Source organism: Echeneis naucrates, chromosome 19 (genome assembly GCF_900963305.1).
Source record: "Echeneis naucrates chromosome 19, fEcheNa1.1, whole genome shotgun sequence".
Classification (NCBI taxonomy): domain Eukaryota; kingdom Metazoa; phylum Chordata; class Actinopteri; order Carangiformes; family Echeneidae; genus Echeneis; species Echeneis naucrates.
Genome location: NC_042529.1, coordinates 8,768,921 through 8,792,561, shown reverse-complemented (window position 1 = coordinate 8,792,561; position 23,641 = coordinate 8,768,921). Strand labels below are relative to the sequence as shown.

Below are 23,641 nucleotides of genomic sequence, written 5' to 3'. Positions count from 1 at the left end.
CACAATTAAAATACATGAGTTTGTAATTGTCATTTTATTGCAATTTATCATGTAAACAATATATAAGACCAAAAGTGTTGTGGCTGAGTGGACATGCCCATTTTATGCCATGAGACCATTAAGAGTCCCCCGACTGCTGAAGCCTTTAGAAGGCGCCGGCAGCAGGGGTTATGTGGTTTTTCTGCCCATATGAAGTCATATTGCAACCCTACACCACACTGTACAGAGCCCAGCCAAAGCAGGCAGGCTGCACGAGACACAAGCAACAAAGACTAGAATAAAAGTAATGAGCTGGGAAGTCAATCATATGAAAATGGACAGAGGACACAAAAACGCAACAGCTGAGAATATCCAAGTTTACCAAAAAATCACTTTTAATACATACGTTATTTCTTAGAATAAAATCTTAAATATTTTAATATTTTATCAGCAGTGACACCTGCCTTAATTTTAATTCAATATCTTTCCTTATATAGAGGCTATTTTTATGAAGATTTTTGACAAGTTTTATTTTTTATTTTTTTTGTACATTTTCCTGTGTTTTCTCCTCCCTCTTCTATTGGTTTGCTCTTCTCTTGAGTTGAGATCTTCCTCTATCTCTTCCCCGCCGCTGTCTCTCCAACCCTCTCTCCAAGATCCTCTTCTTCTATATCTCTATTTATGGATCTCTGCACATGCTGAAAAGAAAAATAAAGAAATCAAAGAGGGAAAGGATGTGTGGACAAGCAACACTTAAATAACAATGAAATTGCCTTTTTTTTTTTTATCTTTGTCTACAAACATACAAACATCTACAAGTCAGCGTATGAAAATTCCCCTAAAATGAACCATATGTAGGGGTTATCATTTGTTTTGTTTTGGTTTTTTTTTTTGTTTACAATACACATAAATTGAGGGTTACGATTTGTTTTAAGATAGAATTTTTGATAAAGCTACAGCTGTAGGTAAGCTGCATCTTAAACATTATAATTGGTTTGTTTGTTTTTTTTAGATCTGTATTACTAGATCAGTATTCTAACTCCCCCTTTCAAGACATTAAATATTTTTCACACTGGCCCAAAATCTTGCTACAAAAACATCTTCCTGTCTCTTCCACTGTCACTGAAATAAAGTGAAAATGCATGATAACTTTTAAAAAATCTGTTTATCCATCCATGTACACTCATAAGAGCCCTTATCTGCTCATAACAACATCAGAATATCTTATAAACTGTTTAAAATGTTTACGTGCTGTGCTGAATGGGGGGGTTCAAAATAAATTGTTACCAACAGGACTTGAGGGACACTGACTCTATCCAGTCTTTTTGCGTTGGATGTACCAGAACAGACATTGGTCAGACACCTACCAGACTACAGACAGAAACAACTAAACAGGCACATTAATGCTGACAATGCAGATGCGTTTCATGAACCACTGCAACAGAGATAATAAACAGACAGCTCAGAGGAGGACATCAGATACAGAAAGCACCGCAGGGATCCCCCCGCTCATTGGTCATCATGCTACCTTGACAATTTATGACAAAGCACCTAAGTCCTTCAGGGAGACACCCAGAGTTGGACACTCACATCAACACAATGTGTAGTTTGTAGACACCACTGAAGACAGATCTGCGCTGGAGCAGTAACATATGCAACAGAACAACAATCTACCAGCAAACTACACAATAACTGAATACACAAGGACAGCTACTAACAAAGCAAACTGTGGAGTACCTTGGTTTAGTTACAGGCTAATGGTGGCGGATTGATTGAATTTATTCTGGAAATAAAAAAAGGGTTAAGTGAATTATTGAAAAATGGAGAGAAGAGATAGTGATGAGAAAAATCAGGCAGATGACAACAGGCATTTTAAAATTTATGATGGATAAGTACAGAGATGGCGAGATTATTATTAAAATGAAGTAAGATGAAGGATCACACTTTGTTAAAGTATTAACGAATGATTAAATAAAAAATGACAGTATTAATCAATTGATCATTGAGTAGGAGGTCTATGATATATATTAGAGTGATTGTACAAAATTAAAAGTCTACTTACTCTCAACGTAGTTGCGGGCCAAGAACTTCAGCACCTCATCAATGAGGATGACAGGGAAGGAAAGCTTTAAGACCATGAGCCACTGATCCATGCTCAGATGGGTCAACTTGAAGATCATCTGAGGGGCAAATGACAGAATTATTATTGCTGTTGGGAAACAGAGGTAAACCCTTCAATCCTATTCCTAAATCTGTCAAATTTTAATACACAGCCCTTAAATCAAAACTGAGGAGGCATGGACGTCTGACTCACAGGCAGAGGGTCAACATAGATGATCATGAAGTGGAGGGACATGGAGAGAGTCATGGCAGCAAGCAGCCAGAAGTTGCTCCATGGGGGCATACGGATCAGAGACTGGTTCTCAGACAAGCTTGAAAACAGAAAAGAAGGTTTTCACGAGAATAAATATATATAGTTTGTGTAGAAGCCACTGGCTGACTATTGAAACAGAACTGGATAATTTCATAAGTAATTTACATATTCTAAACAGACTTGTTTATGTCTAAAAGCTGTAAACATGCTCATGTAATACCTGTTGAGAGCATTGCACATCTCAATGGTGACCAGCACAGACAGGGCCATGGTCATGGGAGGAGAAGCCTCAAAGATCTCACAGTCAATGCCAGTGAAGTCCTCATTCTCATCGTGGCACTGCATGAAGTGGGACTGCACAGAGGGAAGGTTATGAAGTTATTAGGTACAATATTTTACTCACCATCAGAGTAAAGCAGAGAGGGAGTTACTTACCAGCTGGTGATAGGAGACATGGGGGCCAGTGGTATCGTACAGGAACCACCAGGCAGCACCACCGACAGTGGCGGCACCGACGTATCCTGTTTAGGAAAAGCAAGAATGTCAGTGCAGCTTTGTGATCTTCTTGTTTTTCAGCTGAATGCAAACACATTGTTAGCAGTCCGACTTACCACCAATAGCCATGTATCTGAAGAACAGCCAGCCAGAGATCAGGGGCTCCTTGGGGGAACGGGGAGGCTTGCCCATGATATCCAGATCAGGGGGGTTGAAGCCCAAGGCAGTGGCGGGCAGACCATCAGTCACCAGGTTGACCCACAGCAGCTGGACAGGGATCAGAGCCTCAGGCAGACCCAGAGCAGCAGTCAGGAAGATACTGAGAGAGTGAGAAAAGAAAGGGTGAGGTTAGTCAGAGACACAGAAAGAGATGGCTGAAAGGTACAAGTCAGCGTCCACTCACCAGACGACCTCACCAACGTTGGAAGAGATGAGGTAGCGGATGAACTGCTTCATGTTGTTGTAGATAGCTCTGCCCTCCTCAACAGCAGCCACAATGGAAGAGAAGTTGTCGTCAGCCAGGACCATCTCAGAGGCAGACTTGGCAACGGCAGTGCCAGAGCCCATGGCGATGCCGATCTCGGCCTTCTTCAGGGCAGGGGCATCGTTCACACCATCACCAGTCTGGGTGAGAGGAGAAGAAGCACAAGTTCTAACTATTACTACTGAAGGCTGCAAACCCAAACACAAAACCAGCAGGATTGCAGCTTAAAACACAAGTAAGGTTAAATTTGTGTCGTATGCTGCTGGTCTCTTACCATAGCAGTAATGTCATCGTAACCCTGGAGGAACTCAACAATCTTGGACTTGTGGGATGGCTCCACACGGGCAAAGCAGCAAGCTCTGCGCACAGCTTCAGACTGTTCGTGGGAGGGAAGATCGTCAAACTCACGTCCAGTGTAGGCCTTGCCAGAAACGTCCTCATCCTCAGAGAAGATGCCAATGCGGCGGCAGATAGCGATGGCGGTTCCCTTGTTGTCACCTGAAATGTGGAGGTTTAGTAGTCGGTGAAATGGTGTAAAGCAGAAGCTGATTAGATAAAGTTCTTTAAAACAAAAAGGTAAATAAAAAAAAAAACAAACAAACCCAGTACTGATCATTTTTTTCTAAATCACATTCACTAACCAGTGATCATAATGACACGGATTCCAGCAGCTCTGCACAGCTCAATGGAGCCTGTGACCTCCTTACGGGGGGGATCCAGCATACCCACGCAGCCAACAAAGGTCAGATCAGTCTGAGGAGAGAGATTTTCACATGTACTCACAGTTGTATCGATTCAACCTCTCATCTAACCCTCCAATATTTTGTATTCTCACCTCGTAATCAGCAAACTTGGTTGAGTCCTCAAGGTTCATCTCCTCAGGTCTCAGCGGGGAGTCACGGGTGGCCAGGGCCAGGCAACGCAGGGTGTCACGGCCGGTACCCCAGTCCCTGATAACAGCCATGATCTTCTCCTTGATGGCACCAGTCAGGGGCACGCGGGTGGTGCCAACACGCACATAGGCACACCTGTCAATCACACCCTCAGGGGCACCCTGTGGAGGAAGCAGGTGGTTTCAATTTGTGTAACACTCAAAGCTCCACTGTCAAAGCGCAGGTGTGTAACCAAAGACTGCGAGCGGGCAAAAGGATGGAGCTGACCTTAACAAACATCTTGGCACCACCTTCGCCCTTGCCGGGGGTGCAGTACACGGACATGGACTTCCTGTCACGAGAGAACTCCAGGGTGAAGTTCTTCTTCATGAGCTGTTTGATCACCTGTTTGCAGATACAGAGAGGATGTTGTCAGACAGCCAGTCACTCGGCAACAAGCAGGTGGTTCACAGTTAGTTGAAACAGAATGAGCAAACTTACAGTGCAGCAGGCGTTGGCTCTCTCAATCTTGGACAGGTTCTTCACGTTGCTGTTGAACACGTTCATCTTCTCAACCAGGCAGCACAGGGCAGTCTCTGTAGCCTCACCAACCTTCTCATAGATCTTCTTGGACTGCACAAAAGAAGGGTGATGTATAGAGTTGGTTGATCAGTGGAAGGTCATCAGAATAATAAAGACAAAGCACAACTTGAAGACTTTACGTCATTGTAGTCAAGAGAGGAGTCGTTGCACAGAGCGCAGATGGTAGCCAGCTCAACAAGGCCGTCGTATGCGCTGCAGTTGGTCTTAGCACCTCCCTGGGAACTGACCGGGAAATAACGAATCACTAAAATGCTTTGTGTACATTTTAACGGCTGATAATGGCTATGTTAAATGACGACAAATGGCACTGAAAACAAACTTACACCTCGCCTTCAGGGGTGTATTTGGATCCAGAGATGTCGAAGGCATCAAGCTCAACATGGTCGCCATCAACGCCCTTGACAACGAACATCTGTGGAGAAGGAAACAAAGGCAGGTTTTATCACGCCTAATGTATGCTGACTTTATGGGGAAAACTGTTTTCAATGACTGCGACCGAACGCCCACCTTGGTCACACACATCTGGTTGGTGGTGAGGGTGCCAGTTTTGTCGGAGCAGATGACAGAGGTGCAGCCCAGGGTCTCCACAGAGGGCAGGCTTCTGACAATGGCGTTCTTCTTGGCCATACGGCGGGTACCGAGAGCCAGGCAGGTGGTGATAACAGCGGGCAGACCTGGGAGACATTGGTGAACACTGTGAGTGTGAACAACAGTCACAGAAACACACACGTCCTGCCACTGTTCTGTTCTTTGTCCCCGCACCTTCAGGGATGGCAGCCACAGCCAGAGCAACAGCGATCTTGAAGTAGTAGACTGCACCACGGATCCAGGAGCCACCGTGGACGGGGTCATTGAAGTGGCCAATGTTGATGGCCCACACAGCAACACAGATCAGGGAGATAACCTTGGACAGCTGCTCGCCGAACTCGTCCAGCTTGGCCTGCAGGGGAGTCTTCTCCTGCTCGGTGGCAGCCATCTGGTCACGGATCTTGCCAATCTCAGTGGAGACACCGGTGGCAACAACCACACCGACGGCCTTACCAGCAGCAATGTTGGTGCCCTAAAGATTAAAAGGAGGTTTAAGGTAAAAAAAAAAAAAGAAAAGAAAAGAAAAAAAAAATATTAACTGTGGCAAACTGAAAAATCTCGAGACATAGCTATTACAGTGACAATTTCAAATTGTGGCAGAACACTTACAGAGAAAAGCATGTTCTTCTTGTCCTGGTTGACAGCTCTGAGGTCGGGGACAGACTCGGTGTGTTTGATCACACTGACGGACTCGCCTGAGAGACAAAACAGTAAATTCACAGAAAAATTCTAATAAGGAGATCACAAAATAAAGGTAGAGGCAGATTTAGAACATTAAAAGCTGAGATCTCACCAGTAAGGATGGACTGATCAACACGCAGGGTGGTGGACTTGATGGAAACAATCCTGATGTCAGCGGGGACTTTGTCACCAACTGTGGGAATCAAAGGTTAAAATTAATTCCTGATCTCCTTTGTTGTAAACTGAAATTTATTTATTTATTTATTTATTCATTTATTTTATTTTATTTTTCACATTATAAATTCATTAAATACACCCATGAACACTGTGTATGTCATTTGCCTGCTGCAGTGTTTCCCATTGCTAAATTTCGCTTATGTAATTATTTCCAATTACTGCCTGTAATAGTTGCAAATGGCACAATTCTTTTATTATTATTTTACACCTAGGATATCAAATCCTAGGTGTAAAATAATACTGCTATTAATAATGCTGTAAATGATTCCTGAAATAAGAGCCAAAAGCTCAGACAGCCTGCTAAATTTCTACACTAATCCATGGATTTAATAATGGGCCAGACGTTAAACTGTCACATTTGTTGCCTAATGGGAATAAACCGCACATGTGGGGGGGGCTACTAGCCAGAGAGACAACAGGTGTATGCTGACAATGACAGTGTTTATATTTGATATTTTCATTTAGTCAACATGTTTTCACAGCATTGCTTCTCCATCCTGCCTTGCTTTCGTTGCCTTAAGAAGACACAAGGCTCTGCTCTCCGCCTCTACCGGACACATATATCATGTCTGTCGTTCTTTCTCTCCAAAGAAGTCAATGTAAATGGACAGTGAAGATTATTTGCCGTAACGGACTTTGATGAACAGGGATATTATTCCTCCTGACCTCAATGCTTGCAGATCACACTGACGCTGCAAAATATATATAACAGAGAGAGCCACCCAACAATCTTGACAGTTCTTACCAGACACCTCCACAATGTCTCCAGGGACGATTTCTCTGGCCTTGATCCTCTGCACACTCTTTCTGTCAGAACGGTAAACCTTGCCCATCTCAGGCTCATACTCCTTAAGAGCCTCAATGGCGCTTTCGGCATTGCGCTCCTGTGACACACACACAGACGAAGCATAAAATTCACTTGTGAATCTTTGTGTGACATTTCACTGTGAGAAAGTCAAGTGAAAGCAGACTTGATACACAGTGACTACCACTAAACAGATGTCAACATGCCTGTTTGTGCTCGCATGGATGTAAACTATATGCAGCCTGTCCTTGTCTGGCACTGGCAATGTCCTCTAACAGGATTTGAGCCATTACACACACCAATTACACTGTGATACTCAATCTACTGATGACATATGAGCAGGCTAAATACACTACTCCAACCCTGGTTACTGTAACTGCACATGTGGCAGATTTCCTTCTCTGTCTTCTTAGATAAATATTATTTGCTTTGTCCTGTATTGAATGAGGAAAAAAGAAATGAAGCCGCTGACTGAAGAGTTCCTTCATGGAGAGAAGTTACTTAAAGGCTTTATGCAATAGAGCATTATGTGCATATTGTGATTCATCGTCTGCTGTAGACACTGCTGCCAAAACACAAACTAGTTATGATGTCTTCAAATATTAAGATATTCTTATTATGATCACATAATATCATGTAAGAGTTTTTTGTTTGTTTGTTTGGTTGTTTGTTTGTTTTTTAATAGTTGTTGATTGAGCCAATAATGTTGTTTACTAAAAATTTGCACATGGTAGCAGCCAAACTCACCATTTTGCCCTTCACAGCTGTAAAAGTCATTGCATTTCTATTGAGCAACTACGGAGGGGTGGTGATGGCAGTAACTGGAAGCTGTGTACTTTCTGTGATCATTGAAATGGATAGGTCTTGTTGCTCAATGTGCTGGGACTTGTCACTGACCTGCCACACTCCAACAACAGCGTTAGCAATGAGGATAAGAAGGATGACGAAGGGCTCCACGAAGGCAGTGACGGTCTCCTCACCTTCCTCGAACCAGGCAAGCACCTGAGGTCAAAGTGGACAGCTCTAAGTTAGAGTGGTGGAGACAACAGTGACAGCAGGTCATACGGCTCCTGAGAAACAGCATGCACATACCATATTTTAATCGAATGACCCAGATAAACATTTTCATTGTGCCCAAATGTCGGGACCCTAAGTAGCCTCTAATAAATCTTTTATAGATGAATTATATGAGGATGCATTCTTTAGGGGTTGGTCTTTATATTTTTGTTATGGTATTTACAGCTTCTGAATAATGAAATAGCGTTATATTTCTTTACAATTATAAACTTAATCATATAAGCCGGAAACAACTTTTATTTTGATTAATATGTTATTTGTTATCATATGATTGCATAATTGTTATTCATTTAATCTCAATGTCACATAAGTCATTGCTCCTTCTGATTTCGACCCTCTTCCTGCGGAGGCCCTTCGTTCCTTCCTTCAGGCCTGACCTTTCCCGAAGGATTCAGTTTCTCTCCTCAGCTTGGGGCTTTCTTAAAATAAACCCTTACCCCTCAGCCCCCCTATACTTTCCTGATCCCCGTCTCTTACTGGCTCCTCCATATTCGCCTTCTAAGGCCAACATGACAGCTGCTCGAAGGGGTGAAAGCTGGCTGTAGGAATTAATACACCTCCAACAAGCCTTCGCAATCTGTCTCCTGCCTCTCAAGTTGTTGTCCTCAAAAATACATGGTGGATGGGTGGAGGGATTTGGAAGGCGTTTAAGAAGTCGTCTTGACAAACTGGCTAGAGAGAAATTATCAACTGTAGCGTGCTCCCTTTACTGGATTAGTTGGTGTGTTAGGCTTCCCACTTTTGTCATTTAAAGTTAAATGTAATTACAAACTAATTTCCAGATAGCAAATAAGGTTATAAGAGGCTGGAGTTTATTCTCGTTGATAAGAATTTAATTAGAGGGCAACCCCTGGGCTTCAAGATTTTCATGGTAAATAGTAAACAGCTTGAGATACCGAAAAATGTGTTTCATGGCAGTCGCCTATGGACTTGGCTGTAACTAATATTCTTCTACCTTTACTTGAGCAATGAATGTGAATTGGTATTGAAATTATTGGCATAATTACAACTTGTTCACTTACAAAAGAGATGCAAGCAGCCAGCAGCAGGATCCTGACAAGCAGGTCCTCAAACTGCTCAATGATCAGCTCCCAGATGCTCTTACCTGAAACACACAAACAAATATAAAGAAATGTGAATAAAACTGTAATTAATATGAATTTAAATAGTGCATGTGCTTGTATTTGTGATCATTGTTTGGAATTATGGTCAAAATGTAATAGCTCGTTACAGCTGACTGAATATGTCCAGCAGCAAGTGGAATTTCATCAGCGTGTGAGCACCACACAATAAAAATGCTGCCAGCATGTTTTTAATATGAGCCTCCGTGTAGAAAGCCAATTCAGAGTAGCGATGCTGGGCATCACCAACCGGGCCCTACCAGGTGTCTGGAAGGTCTTATTCAGATTTACTGATTTGTAAATGTGGCTAGATGAACTTACCCTCCTCAGCAGGCAGCTCTGGAGTTGGACACAAAGGTGAAGGAGGAAGAAGAACATAGAGACAAAAAGATGGAGGAAAGAATGTTTTGTTAAAATGATTCACCATCATCAATAAAGATTTTTAAGAAAACAAAAACTTCAAACCATCTTTAGTTTGTCAAGCTGAGTGATGCAGAGTGTTTCACATTTGGTGACTTTAACAGATTAACGGTTGAATTTAAAGACCATTTGTCTACACTTCCGTTGATGTCTTATCTAGGCCTTTTCTGAAGTGGCTGTTCATTCTCCAAATCCCTTAATAAATTGCAGCCCACTTAAAGGCAACAGAAACGTCAATGTGAAATCAAGCATGTTGCTGTTTTTAAACACTAATACTTTATTACAACTATCCTATTGCTAATCAATAATGATCCCACTGAATATTGATTAGCAATCATATTGGAGATCATTTCACCATAAACCATGTAAGGACCTCCCCTTTTTGCCTGGCCTAAAATTATCCACCTCTCCTGTTAACGCCCGCCCCATTTATCACCCAGGAAGCTTCTTGAGCCATCACCTGTCTCTCTCGCTCTCCAGCCATCTTCTTTGGCTGTCTTTAAATAGCTCTTCAAAGCCCTCAAAGTCTCTGCTTCTCAATGTCTCTGCGTTTCTACCAGCTGTTGCAACTCCTCTCTAAAGAAGCATCACATGCAAAATCTCCACCGAACCCAACTCAACAAGTTTCTATGGCAACACCGCTGCTGTTTTCTCAGGAAAACACTTCCAGGCGCTATCTTTGCAAGAGTCCTTGTACTTTGTGGAACATTTTGAAAGCAAACGCTCACATCTTTCCTAAATTGCAAAATAGGAAGTTTCTGCAAGTTAGTATACGAGTCTTTCTCCCCCATCACCCCATCCCTGACGCCCAATCTCTCACCATTGTAGCCAAACTTGTCCAGGTTCTTCTTGAACTGGTCAGGAGTGAGACCAGTGACCTCGTTCACTCCGAAGTAAGCCAGGCATTCAGCCGGGCCCTTTGCGTGTGCGTTCTCCATCCTTTCTGGACAGACAAGGTATTGGCTGTCTGACCGTGCCTATCCGCGCTCTTTTACTTCTTTGTTGTTCTCTGCAGGTTTCACCCTTGGTCCACCACCCTCACCTAAAAGTGTGGCACCCTCCAATTCAGGAGTGCTGGACTGACAGAAAGAGCGAATAAGCGCATACATTCACAGGGATTTATACCCCCAAAGGACTTACAATTGGTGGACACCCCGCTGACACACGCCTCCAAATTCCAGGATGGGAGGACATGGATGGGGGGCGGTGAGGGTGGGGCTCGAGGTGGAGCAATGGGGAGGTGAGACTGTGGACTTGGACAGGAACTGGGGAGATGGCTTGGATTTGGAAAGGAGGTATTGCAGGAGACTCGTGGTGCAAGGGCTGGAGTGGGGGGGGGGGTATGAGGTTGTCGCGTAGATGAAAATGAGATCTGTTTTTGGAACATGCATGGTCAGTGGAATAAGACGAAGGGAGAAGGTGAGAGAGTGAGACAGAAGAACATCCACAGGAGAGGGGGGGCATTGACTGACGGCTCAACTGGTTTCTGCTGAGGAAGGTAGCTGAGCCAGAGAGAGCAGTTCGCTACAAAAGGAGGGAGATGGTCGCTAATTATTCAGTACAGGAATTACCTAGCATTCTCACATGAAGAATATCAGTTTGATATGAGGGCAAGCTGATGGGTGAATTTCTGACTGGGGACAAAACCCAAACCATTAGGGAAGGCTCTGAGCAACAGAGTAGAATAAGCAAGTTTACATAAAACCCCAACTTCCACAGAGCCAATAACTACTGATAAGAACAGAGACACCAGACCTGGTAATAAAGCTAGTTAAGTAAGACTTGGGAATGATTGAGCAAAGAAGAAAGTGAGTGAAGAGTAGAGGAATGAGTGCTGGGCGACAGGAATGCCAGGAGGACAGCCAACATGTCATTCTATCGCACCACAGAGGAGAAGCCCCGGCTGCAGATGCAGGAGGATCAAGTTTTATTTCTCTTTTTTTGTGAGCAAGGGAAGAGAGCAAGAAGATCTAGTGTTGCCTAAGTAGAGTAAAACATGTTTTCCAAAGCCATTCAGCAAGGCACAATGGCCTCTTGTGGCGGAGTCTAAGCACTGAATTTGTTACACTGGGCCAGCAAGTAACCACATGACCCAACAGAGAAAATAACATAGTATAAATGTTTTTCATTTTGTATACATGAGCTCATTGGCTCAAATTAAATCTGTACAGAAAATCAGGTTTTTTTTGTCTGTTTGTTTTGTTCGTTTTGTCTAATTTCTGACAGCAATATGTCAGGATGTCCTCCAAATCTAGCTTGAAACTTCTGTATAATTGAATGAGTGTAATGTTGAGCACACCCTGTGATGATTTACTATTTGTTTTAACAGCAGTAAACAAGCGGCTGGGTGGTGCTGAGTCCTCTGTACACCGGAATCCAAGTTGCTGTTGCTAATCAATAAACTGACAGGGTTTCCTCTACGAACAGCAGTGGTCTCTGCTCGCAACCTCTGACAGCTATGGGACACAATTTTTACTGCGATTTGTTTATTACTGGTTTGTGCTGTCGTGCATTGTCACAGCCCCACCTACAACAAAGCATGTTTTCTCTGCGAAATAGACTTCACTCGAAAAAAGCCCTCTTTTTGTAGTTATTACGTAACAAGTTACACTCTCCAAAGTTTATTTTTGGTACAACCACTCCTTAAAAATGTAACTGTTTTCAGTGTCTGGATCATCAGTAGTGTTGTACCGAATGTTGCCATTTCACTTGAGTGCCACAGTCACTATATGTGTGGCCAATATAAACTGGATGGTCAGCAAATTCAAACAAATCATGGCAGAGGAAAAGGAAAGTAATATCATGTACACAGTTTACACGGAGCCCACTGTGCACATTACATTGGCAAAATATCCAGCGTTTCTATCAGTTGTATGAATATAATGTCATTTGTTCAAATACTAATGATCACAAATAAACTGATACATAAATTTCAATTTGATGAATGGTAGAAGACAAAAAAATACAACTCATGTTGGTGAAATTTTACCATTTGACCCAGTTGAGAGGTGACATTGTAAATAATGTAAAGTTATGTCCTGTTTTTGCCTCCCCCATGACAGGAAGATGAAAGAGAAACAGATCCAATGACCTGTTCAAGGACACTCCGCTAGAGTGGATGCTGTAACTCAGCTTGTCCAGCTGAAGGACACCTGTGATCAGAGGGACCCACACTGGCTGTCATTGAGTCTGTCAGTAGTTTGTCTGAAAATAAAGTACAAATAATAATACACACACACAAAGTTGTTTTGTGGCGATCAGCTGCCACTGACCAAATGACTCAGTCATCTGGCCAGCTACTGCGGGGCAATTCTTTTTTTGAAAGGTACAGTGAATTATCCATGATGGGGGAGAGAGTGATTCACACACAGCTCTTGGTCTAATGCATATTTTATATGGTGGCAGAATTATGCTCTGCAAAGCACGGAAAAACCACCAGACAAAGACGGCTCTTCAAAAGCTGTGTGCAGACCTTTGAAGGGTGTGGATGGATATATTCACGTAAAATTGTATTCAATGTATCGTGTTTTTTCATTCATTTCATTGTCATTTCAAACGGTAGAATAATTAGTGGGATGAACGCACATATGAACTCACAACCCAAACAACAGTTTGTAATGTATCTACTCTAAATTTGTACCCACACTGAAATCATCATCATCAGTCTTCATTCCGACTATTGTTGTATCTGTAAACAAGCATTTAGTGCAAGCTTTATTTTTTATTTATTATATTTTTGTGTTCCACATATATATATATATATATATATATATAAAATATTTCTGTCAGCGTCACCATCTCTGTTTCACCCAGCCACTCTCCAGGCCTCAGCTGTTGTATAGCTGTTCTGACCTCTGAGATTTGGGAGGGAGGTGTGATAGGGGTCGGCCTGTCAGTGTTTCCCTCAGGGTAGCGCAGTGACATTTAACTCAATATCCCAGAAGGATAAGGTTTCCCTCTTGCTCCCCTCCACCTTCCGCCTCTGTCTATCCCTAAAGTGTAAGGAGCGTGTGTGTGCAGGGACTCCTACGGTGTAAACCCAGGCAGGCTGGGAGACCCATCATCTCCAGCTCCCACCGTGCTGCGAACACGCCACGCCTTCGTGCCAGGCTGAGGGATCACCGTGTGCTGCCTTAACCCATCAGTCCCTCCCTCCTGTGCTTGTGAACTCTATACATGTTCCCAGTTCTTTACAAGTGTTAAGTAGTGTGGTGCTGCAGCTGTACGCACACAGCTATCTTATGCAACTAAGTCTGTCTCTGCTGACTCTCACGGTACAAGCAAAGTGAGAGGGACAAGGCGGCATTTGTCACCTAAAGACATGCAGCCAGAAAGACTGACATATTTCCTAAAGAAGGTTATTGTCATTAACAGCATATTCTACGGGTGACACACTACTGTACACTACCAAGCTGATGAGGAATTGAGAGTGGGTCGTTATTTTAAATAAAACCTCGGCTCAGAGCATCCATACACTGCAGGTTTTCTCCCAATCTAAAGTTGTATACACATACTAAATAAATCATGGCAGCAACTTAGCAACAACATGAGAGCAAACACAGGACATGTGTTGTATCGACAGTAAGCACATAATTAGTGGTGGGCAAAAAGGCTGGAGGAGCTACAGTGTCAGTGTGAGGCGGGTACTTGTTACAGCATTAGCTAATAGTAATAATAGAAGAGGCAGCTGAGTCTCTGAATCCAGAATTCCTCGCAAGATATAAATAGAGCAGGTGACGCTGGGCTGCTGGACACGGTACCACGACAGCTCTGCAGCTTTTTGTTCTCTAGCTCAGGCTCCTAAATTCAACTTTCAGATAAAGGCAGAAAAGAAGATAGGATGCTGGAGGACACGTTTGACTCCACAGTGTCATCAATATCTACACGGCACATTGGGCTGGCAAGGGCCAGGTTGTTCGCACCATTCCTTACACTTAGGGCTGAACTATATAAGTCAGGAGGGAGCTGGAATGAGAGTGAGCCTGGTGAACAAAAGTAGCTTTCATTTTATTGATGGAGTGTCATTTACTTCACTGGGTCTGCATTCGTAAAGAAAACTCATCTACATCATCTGCAGAGTAAAGTACAGCATCTCAGTCACCTCACTGGATCAGACAAACTCCGATTTTACTCAGCTGCCACAAGAGGAATTTCTATTTTGAGACTGCAGAGAAGTTATTTCTACTTTAGTTTGAATGGCAGGGGGCGGCCGCAATAAGTAAAATTTACTTTACATGTTTACAGTCAAGTGAAATTTTGACTTCATATTGATTGGAAATACTTTTCAATTACCTTTTTGAGGAAACAGCTGCACTTTTACTTAGTTACAACAGTCATGCTTTGTTTATGGGCTCAGGATCTCTTCTTTTATGAATGACATTGGATGGGACATTTCTGTGTTCCCCAATTTTCGAACCAATCACAAGGGCATGCTCAACAATTTAACATTTTTTACTCACCGCTGAAGCTGTTTTTCAATAGATACACAGTGTATCTACTCTGTTGATGATTATTTTTACCTTTACTTAAAGTTATTTCATTAACAGTAAAATTAAATTGAGTTAACTCATTTTCATATAATTAACCAAAAGTACAAAAATCCAAATTAGATTGAATTGTCCAATGTTAATGTCAGAATCATCAAGCATTCAATACAAAAACACTTCACACCCTGACACAGGTCCATCTGTTACAACAACGGTATTGCATTAAAATACAGCCGGTTGGACAGGTTTCATTGTTTTTGGAGGATGTGTACACATGAACAAAATCCGTCTAGAGCTTCATAATAGCCCACCTTAAATTCAACAGTTTAGTGTTTCAGGTCAACATAGCTGTATGAACAAGTATGTACGGTATTTGGTATCATCTGAAAGATGAGCTCTTGGAGATATATGACATCTTCAATGTCTTGTCTATTTTAAGTAAGCTTGTCTAACCAAGACACTATCTTGGGGTTGATTGCTGTGACTGGAGTGGATCACATAGTCTCACAACTTGGACAGACTCCCACGATCTAGTACCCAAAGCTGTATTCTTATTATTATTATCTCCAAAGGCCCTTAATAATACTCACACAGTGTTCTCAGGAGTCACTGACCAACACAAAATTTTGAAACATAATCCCGTGGAAGTGCCACAGTAAGAATTTGTGACCACATATCCACCAACTAACTCTTAAAACCACGGGTGACCTTAAATCTTCATCAGCCTCCTATAAACGTACAGAGGATTGCACTGCACTGTAGAATGAGGCTGAACCCAACACCCACCCAATGACCAAGATATATCTGTGGCAGCTTTGCAATGACAGTACTTGGATATTTCAGATGAAACTATGTTTTTTCTTTTAAACTTGATTCATAACACTGACTCCTACAAGGCAGCGAATCACGATCAATTTCTATTTAAACACAAGTTTAAAAAATGTTTGTGTCCTCAGTCAATCCCTTCAGCTTTACCCTTCAACCCTCACCGGTCCTGTAAAAAGAAGCAAAATGATGGACACAGCGTCTTGGAGAAGGGTGTTGATGACAGGAAGATGAATGAATGCAAAGAGCCAGAGGAATGCCCAAGAAAGAAATTGGATCCTTTTTTTGATAAATATAGATTGAAGAAGGCAAAGGAGATATAGTTTTGTACACAGCCCGCAGTTTTCAATTAAAAAATATAGATATATTTAAACTGATGACAACCTAGCTGGGGTGATTATTTACACAATGTTGTAACCACAAAAACTGTTGACTGGTATTATTACAGTTTATTTGAAATGCTGAATGTATTCCCATGAGGTAATGAAAAACAATGTTCTCCACAGCTCTTAACGATTTTGCTTCATGGAGTCAAATGAGCTCCACACTGCCCCCCTGTGGATACCAGCTGGACATTATAATGACTGACAGGCAATTACTGCAGCAGAAAATGAATTTACATTTTCCTCATAACATACAGATTACAGAGTGAAAAGAGTGGAAGGAGGAAATTTTGTGGTATGGTATTTCATCCAAAAAAGGTAAAAGAACACACGTCTAGGATTAAAATATTAATAAAATTACTGTGTATAAAAACTAACCAATAAAACAGCAGTAAACGGTCATTGCAGGAGAAGGTAAACGTTTTTATTTAATCTCACTGTTGTTAGAATTTAATATTTACTTAGACTTCCAACATCTTTATCTATCTGAGATGTAACTCATCAGATGACAACTCTTAGGTAAGGTCAGATAGGCTGAGGGACAGCAGCCACCTCACAGTACTTTGTATCTGGTTAGTTGTTCCTAAAAGAGCTATTTGCAGGTGTTTTAATTACAAATCCACGTTAACATCTTGGAATGAAAATAATAGAAATGACATTGTAGCCAGTGTAGCTCAGATTCTCGCTTTATTGGTCAACTTGATGAAATACTACAAAACGAATTCACAAAAAATCTCTTTCAAGTAATCAAATCTGTACAAACCTAAACTGTATGGGGTTTTTACAGCTCTGGCTCATATGAATCTGAAGAGTCACATGCATGTGTTTGTGTGTGTGTGTGTGTGTGTGTGTGTGTGTGAGTGTGTGAGTAAGCATGTGCTTGCTCTTGTGAGACAAGGTGACATACTCCTTCCTGTTCAAGGATACCGAGACATCACACTCAGATAGGGGCAAGACACTGCATGCACACACACGCTCACATGCACATACCTGTGTTTGAGATTTTACAGTACAGAGGACAGGGAAAACAAAACACCCCCCTCCACAAGTACACACACCACCTGAAGGCAGGGTTCGCTGCCAAATTTATCATGCCAGCATTTCTCCCACTATCTCTCAAACCCTGCTTTTTCAGTCAAAATTACTGTACAGACAGACACTGTGGTTTCAACCTTTCCACGGGAAGAGTGGTAGCAGAGAGGAGAAAGTATAAATCTCTAATACTCTCACACAAAATGTACACGTGCACACATGATTTTAATGCACACCGGCAGACAAGATGCGTTTGTCATCTGCGCACGCACGCACTCACTCAGACAACATTAAATGTTTTAAGAAGTACAGATAAAAAAGGAAAAAAGCCCTGGGTATAGGTTTGATTTCTGGCTGTTTGGTGAAAGAAAGGAGAAGAGAGGTAGAGAGGGCAGGAGGGATGGGTTAGAGGTCGAGGGCAAACTACTGGTGTCATTTCTTAGCTTTTCTTGGGGGAGTTACTGGGCGACCAGAGCCCATTCCCCCTCCACCACCATAGAACAGCTTCTTGTCCGCAGGTTTGAGAATCTGTGAGAGCGAGGCAAAGATGACAAAACTCATCAAGATAAAGTGAAGAATATATTTATTTTGGTGGTTTTGTAGGCCAGAATTGTGTAGAATAAGATTTTTCCTCCAGTCGTTTGCTTACCTGGAATGAGCACATGAGGGTCTCATCTACACTCATCATGGCGCCAGCATTGTCGAACTCACCACAGTAGTTTGGGGCTGAGAACAGCGTCACCAGCTGCCTCTTTGCAAAGAACTCATATCCGTCCTCAACCACCTGAAAACAGATACATGACAGATTACTGCCAGTTTACTTTGTTTACATTGTTTTATCTCACAATAAAACACAATAAATCAGAGGAGAAAAAGAACCACGATGCAATTAGTTTACCTCCAACAGGTTTGTGTATATAAAAGTTATGTACATTGGGAACAAAACTGAAACCATTTTAAATACATCCAGTAACAGCCAGCCACTTATTAATGTAACCAGGGATAAAACTACACATTCACTCACCCCCATAAAAATGGGGGTGAGTGAATGAGTGAATGCTAAACCGCCATGCCATGTTAATCTTTTAATATATTTGCATGCTTTAGTTGAATTTCCTACGGTGAAATTCCAGTTCGAACAACATATTTGACTTCCGAACCATTAACTTGTACTGACCTGATGGGCCCGACAAATGAGGTCCATATCGTGTTTGTGGAGGAACTTTGTGACCACATCAGCACCAAAAGTGAAGGAGACACCACGATCATTCTCACCCCAGCCCAACACATCCTTGTCTGGGTCAGCCCACAGCAGGTCACAGAGGAGGCCCTGGTCAGGCACATCAGTGGGCCTCATGACCCTTCGCACCTGCTCCATAGACTGGAGGTCTGGGGATAGTCCTGGCAAGGAAAGCATTTAGACGTTAGAAAGCAGAAAACTTACACTCCATTTCTATGACATTCCTTCAACAGTAACGTCTTTAGATAGATGGGTTAATTAATTGGTGTTTGTTTGGGATTTATTATTGAAAATCTGAGTAAAATATTAGCAGTAGGAGGAGAGAGTGAGTTAATCTAACAGGGAGCTTTAGTAATGTTAGAATTTTCTGCTGTCTTGGGTTTAGTTGACATTTGTTTTGGCAAATGTCTTACTATGGTCAATATGACAGACACAGATACTAAATAAAACCAACCAACCAACCGTAAACAAACAGGTTACAAACTTGTTTACTTTATGTCCTGACCTTTACCAACACTGATGGTAAGCAAACAGAAGTGCAGACCTGTTTGTAAATTATGAACAGAATCCTTTTTTTTTTTAAATATACAAGTCAAGCGTTATAATTGCAAGATAGAAAGGGCTTTAAGAACAAAGTGCTGAACATCTAACCAGACTTAAAATACCTTTTCTGTGTACACTGTCATGTGTAACTCAACTAAACGTTTTTAGAAGGCAGTGGTGTCCACCCACATGATAGTGACTGCATGTTTATATATTTTGTATGTCTCAGAGACAAGATATTCAATGGATCGGCGGTGTCACTTTGTCTGAACCTTTAGTTCCATTTCAACGTGCCCTTTTCTGTTTGGGCAAGTACAGCATAAGAAGTAAAAATTTTATATATATATATTATACTGTTAAGCTTACTCTACTACAGGCTTTTAACTTATTTGTTTCCAACAACCGACACTCTAAAGCCTGCATGATTAAAAACAGTCAAATTCATGAAAAGGTGAGACAGTCACTTCAACACTATGAATGTATATTTAGGGCCAACTATTATAGCAGTATAATGAATTTGCCCTGTTTTCAGTAAATGCCATTAGAAACTGGCTTGATAAGTAAAGTCTACTGACGCGGGCAAAGGAAATATAAATAGACTAACAACAAATTAGATCCCACAGTCCTGTTGGCCTTTGGCCATTATGTTGATAGTAACAACAGTACAGAGGCGAGGTTGTTAGTGCGAGCTCTGGATTGAAGCCAAATGGACCGTTTGATGAGGATACCTCCATGGCAACAGAAGATCTTCTCATCAACAATGGCTGCGACAGGCAAACAGTTGAAGCAGTCAGTGAAAGTCTTCCACAGCTTTATGTTGTATCGTCTCTTACCTGTGGAAAGAAACCAGCCACTTGGTCATAATCTTATCTTGGGGCCTATAAAATCTTAACAGCTGCTCCACCTATTTCATCACATTATAAGCAACATTTTACATAATCCTGGCTGTGATTAGCAGAGAACGGCATGTGATTAACCGCTGCCTATTCTGCCTGATCATGCTCCATAGCCCAAAGCCTGTTGAATTGAGAGGACGTCTGTGTTGAGCTTTAGTGTTGCAACAAATACATTTTTTTTTTTTTCACGTTTGTGTCAACTTTCAAGTTCAGCAAATAGCTGCATTTATAAACTCAAATTAAAGTGAAAAATCTGAACATTAAATGAGCTCAAAGAAAAAAAAATTACATCAATTGTACAATTTAAAAATGCGTAAGTAGTGTGGTTCATCTTACCACATAACAAAATATAACTGATTATTAACTGATATTTCCATATTTGTTACTTTTTTCTTATTTTTCAATTGAAAAATTTTCAATAAGCATGAAGATGAGTTTCACAAACTGTATTACCTTGACTACACTGAGGCTTCAAGACTCTAGCTTTAGACAGGCAGGTAACTATAGAGAGTACTAGAGATTGATAAAAATTTGTGCTTGTAGCTCTGTGCAGGTCACATGCTTACACTCATCATAGAAGCCATATATTCTGTTAATGGAGGCACACTCATGGTTCCCTCTTAGCAGAAAGAAGTTTTCTGGGTATTTGATCTTGTAAGCCAGCAACAGGCAGATGGTCTCCAGTGACTGTTTGCCTCTGTCTACATAGTCCCCCAGGAACAAGTAGTTGCTCTCTGGTGGAAAGCCTCCATATTCAAACAGCCTCAGCAGATCATAGTACTGCCCGTGGACATCACCTGGTGAGAAAAACAAGTATTAGCGTGGAGATGACAGTGTTGGTCAAAGTTATGATTACCATGCTGGGTGTGTATGAGTACAACAAAAGGTAAGGGACTTGGATAGAGGCACAACAACACAAATTCACAACAGCACTAAATATGACTATTGGCTATCTATAGTCAAATAAACAATCTGTTACGCTACTGTTGTTTGACTCGTTTTTTTGATGATGCAATGATTATTTAAATCAGCAAGCTCGCACTTACTGTGAGGATGCTGGTGATTGGCAATGCAGTGAAACCTTGGCCAGTTCCTGAAATTTACAGGCTGTTCTTTTTAACTACCATTTCTTATTAACTAGCATTAGCAGTATGACAGAGGATGGCAACTCCCAGGAGACTAGAATCGCAAAACAGCACTTCACTTGCAAGCCTTTATTATCTGATCATCCCCTTCTGTTCTGTAATTATGTGGCAAAGTCACAGCCATGCATTGTCTACTAACTAGTGAGATTAAACATATTGCTTTAAGAAGATTTTAAAGTACCATTTCCAAATTCTACAACATCTGGTAGTAAGAATGCACAGCATAATGAGAAAGTAGGCTTTTGCATAATACTCAAGCACTCTAAGCTGTGACAGTCATCCACGAGTGTTAGTAAACGATGTCTGACCACATTTGAGAATTCCCTTGACTCCAGAGAACATAACTAAGCCTCACCACAAATCTTGAGGGGCGCCTCAAGTTCAAGCAGGATTGGCTGGCTGAGGAAGATCTCTCGGGATTTGAGGCAGAGACCTCGGATTTCATTCTCTGTCAATTGAACATTTTTGCCAGGTCTAGAACCTTTCACTGCGAAAGGAAAATTAAACAAGAGTGAGAAACCATGTACTATGAACCAATAATTATTCTTTATCATTTGTAATGCAAGGGAGAAGTAAGCAGAACAATGCTACTGAAAAATGGTGTGCAACAATATAGTTACAGTTTAATATCTGAACAAAATTGAAACATTCTTTGAAAACTATGACAAGACTGCCAGAACAGTTCACACATGTTAATTTGGATTAGGACACTGTTAAGTATTCAATTTACAACATCAACAGGGCCAAAATAAACACATAAAATATGAACAGCTGCAGTGAAAAATTATTATTATTATTAAAAAAAAAGAGAGAAAAGAAAAGAAAAGGCAATTTCCAAGAGTTCCATCATAAAACAAAGCCAGGCAGTAATTTTCACATTTGGCATGATCAACAAAGAAACAACAATCTAATCTTCAGATAGCAAATTTTCATCTCTTAAACCCACTTAGCAAAATTTAGCTCTACAGCTATGTTTGTCACATTTTGAGGAAAGAAAAGATGTTCTCTTTCGCATGGAAATGCTTGGTTACTTATTAGTGTTGAGAATGACACTGAAACAGAAAATTCAGCCAAAGATCAATTTAAAAAAAAAAGAAGAGACTTATTCAGATACAAAGCTTAATTGCGTCCTATAAATAGTAAGTGTTAATCCAACTCATGACTTCGTGATAGCACCTGAGGTGTTTCACTGGGATATGGGGAATCATCGAAATTACATCTCTGAGCCCGCCTTAAAATGTGGATGTAAATAAACGGCAAAGCAAACGAAACGGGCTCACAGTATACCGCAGACAATACAACTTAATGACTTTGAGTTTTAAAAATAAGATTTGATGCTCTGATTTCCAGTTTAGCAGCAAATGAGATGCACGTCGCTTCGCATTTTGACTCTATTCAGGGTTATGGGCACCAACTCTCACAGCCACGAACAAAAACACACATCCTCATTGTAGGCAAGTGGGAACTACAAACCTCAATTTGATAAACACAGTCTACACAATTGAGATCTTTGTGTTTAGTTAAATAGAGGCAGTGGTGAACTACACTGAGTAACGTAGCAGAGGTGTCTACCGTTGTCTAGCCTCCTGTTAGCTAAGATGGCTACCTCGGTGAATAAATATCGAACGAAACATTCTTACCTTCCAGCAGACGCTGTATGATGGAGTCGATGTTCAACTTGTCGGCTTCTGCCATGCTATTTCTCTACTATTCTCGTCGGTTTTCTAACAACTTCGGCGAACTCAAAACGTCGTAACTGTTTACAAGCTACCGAGTAACCGTTAGCTCAACTAGTTTAGCGTTAATCGGCTATCGTTAGCCCGCTAGCTTGCTAACCTTGGGGCAGAATTGGCAACCTCACAATTTGAGGCTGGATGCTGGACTGTTGAAAATTTGATGGCTGACATGTACTTCAGAAATTAGCATTAGTCAGCTGTTTTCCCCACTACATATCCAAAATTTACATTAAGTTTTTATATTTTCGCGTGTGAAGGCTGTTTCTGCTGTAGATAGTAGCACCATGCCATCGACAAAAAAAAGGCTAGATGAGCGTTAGCTCAAAGCCAGGATGAACGGAAGTGGCCTGACTGTTCTCGCATTTCTATTGGTCAGTTCTAGCAGTGGGCGTATTTACTGCGCCCATTATTTAACTCTATTGGCTGTTCCCAACGTCTGTCAGTATTTACTTATCTTAAATCACAATGTAAAAATGACAACTATTATCGGATGTATTTGCCATTTTGTTCGTCCTAAACGCCCAGCGTCATCAAAAAGATGCAGTACACACATCTTTTTCCCATTACTTGGTGAAATATAAGTGTTTTTTTGCTCTGTATTTGTTGCGCAGTCGAGCGA

The 23,641-nt window shown here is 41.5% G+C and overlaps 2 protein-coding genes across 3 annotated transcripts; both read right to left on the bottom strand.

Moving 5' to 3' along the window:
* Positions 1–15: 15 nt before the first annotated feature.
* atp2a1l (ATPase sarcoplasmic/endoplasmic reticulum Ca2+ transporting 1, like) lies at positions 16–10,840 on the bottom strand. The gene is made up of 23 exons (XM_029528160.1): positions 10,557–10,840; positions 9,638–9,655; positions 9,218–9,300; positions 8,016–8,120; positions 7,059–7,197; positions 6,189–6,269; positions 6,005–6,090; positions 5,570–5,867; positions 5,315–5,481; positions 5,131–5,219; positions 4,927–5,029; positions 4,706–4,837; positions 4,493–4,609; positions 4,168–4,386; positions 3,974–4,085; positions 3,607–3,830; positions 3,252–3,472; positions 2,965–3,167; positions 2,789–2,874; positions 2,574–2,707; positions 2,294–2,411; positions 2,042–2,159; positions 16–677 (listed from the first exon to the last, which is right to left on the bottom strand). Exons 1-23 carry the CDS (start codon positions 10,672–10,674, stop codon positions 655–657), a joined length of 2,994 nt encoding a protein of 997 aa, XP_029384020.1. The 5' UTR covers positions 10,675–10,840; the 3' UTR covers positions 16–654.
* Positions 10,841–17,100: 6,260 nt separating this feature from the next.
* Positions 17,101–23,332, bottom strand: ppp1cab (protein phosphatase 1, catalytic subunit, alpha isozyme b). Of its 2 annotated transcripts, XM_029528178.1 has the most exons (7): positions 22,927–23,331; positions 21,642–21,773; positions 20,708–20,938; positions 19,974–20,078; positions 18,640–18,863; positions 18,112–18,246; positions 17,101–17,990 (listed from the first exon to the last, which is right to left on the bottom strand). In XM_029528178.1, the coding sequence occupies exons 1-7, from the start codon at positions 22,979–22,981 to the stop codon at positions 17,895–17,897; spliced, it is 978 nt and encodes a 325-aa protein (XP_029384038.1). In that variant the 5' UTR covers positions 22,982–23,331; the 3' UTR covers positions 17,101–17,894. The 2 variants fall into 2 exon arrangements, with proteins under 2 accessions (XP_029384038.1, XP_029384039.1); XM_029528179.1 differs by lacking the exon at positions 21,642–21,773 and having other exon boundaries at positions 22,927–23,332.
* Between the last annotated feature and the right edge of the window lie 309 nt (positions 23,333–23,641).

Coding starts and splice junctions, on each gene's coding strand:
- atp2a1l (XM_029528160.1), bottom strand. CDS start 10,674: ATGGAGAACGCACACGCAAAGGGCCCGGCTGAATGCCTGGCTTACTTC. Junction 4,838..4,926: donor CCTCTCTTGACTACAATGAC/GTAAAGTCTTCA, acceptor TCTTTTGTGCAG/TCCAAGAAGATCTATGAGAA. Junction 678..2,041: donor GGCCCGCAACTACGTTGAGA/GTAAGTAGACTT, acceptor TTTTCTTTTCAG/CATGTGCAGAGATCCATAAA.
- ppp1cab (XM_029528178.1), bottom strand. CDS start 22,981: ATGGCAGAAGCCGACAAGTTGAACATCGACTCCATCATACAGCGTCTG. Junction 20,939..21,641: donor GGCGCCCCTCAAGATTTGTG/GTGAGGCTTAGT, acceptor TTTTCTCACCAG/GTGATGTCCACGGGCAGTAC. Junction 20,079..20,707: donor ATATGGCTTCTATGATGAGT/GTAAGCATGTGA, acceptor TTCTTTCCACAG/GTAAGAGACGATACAACATA.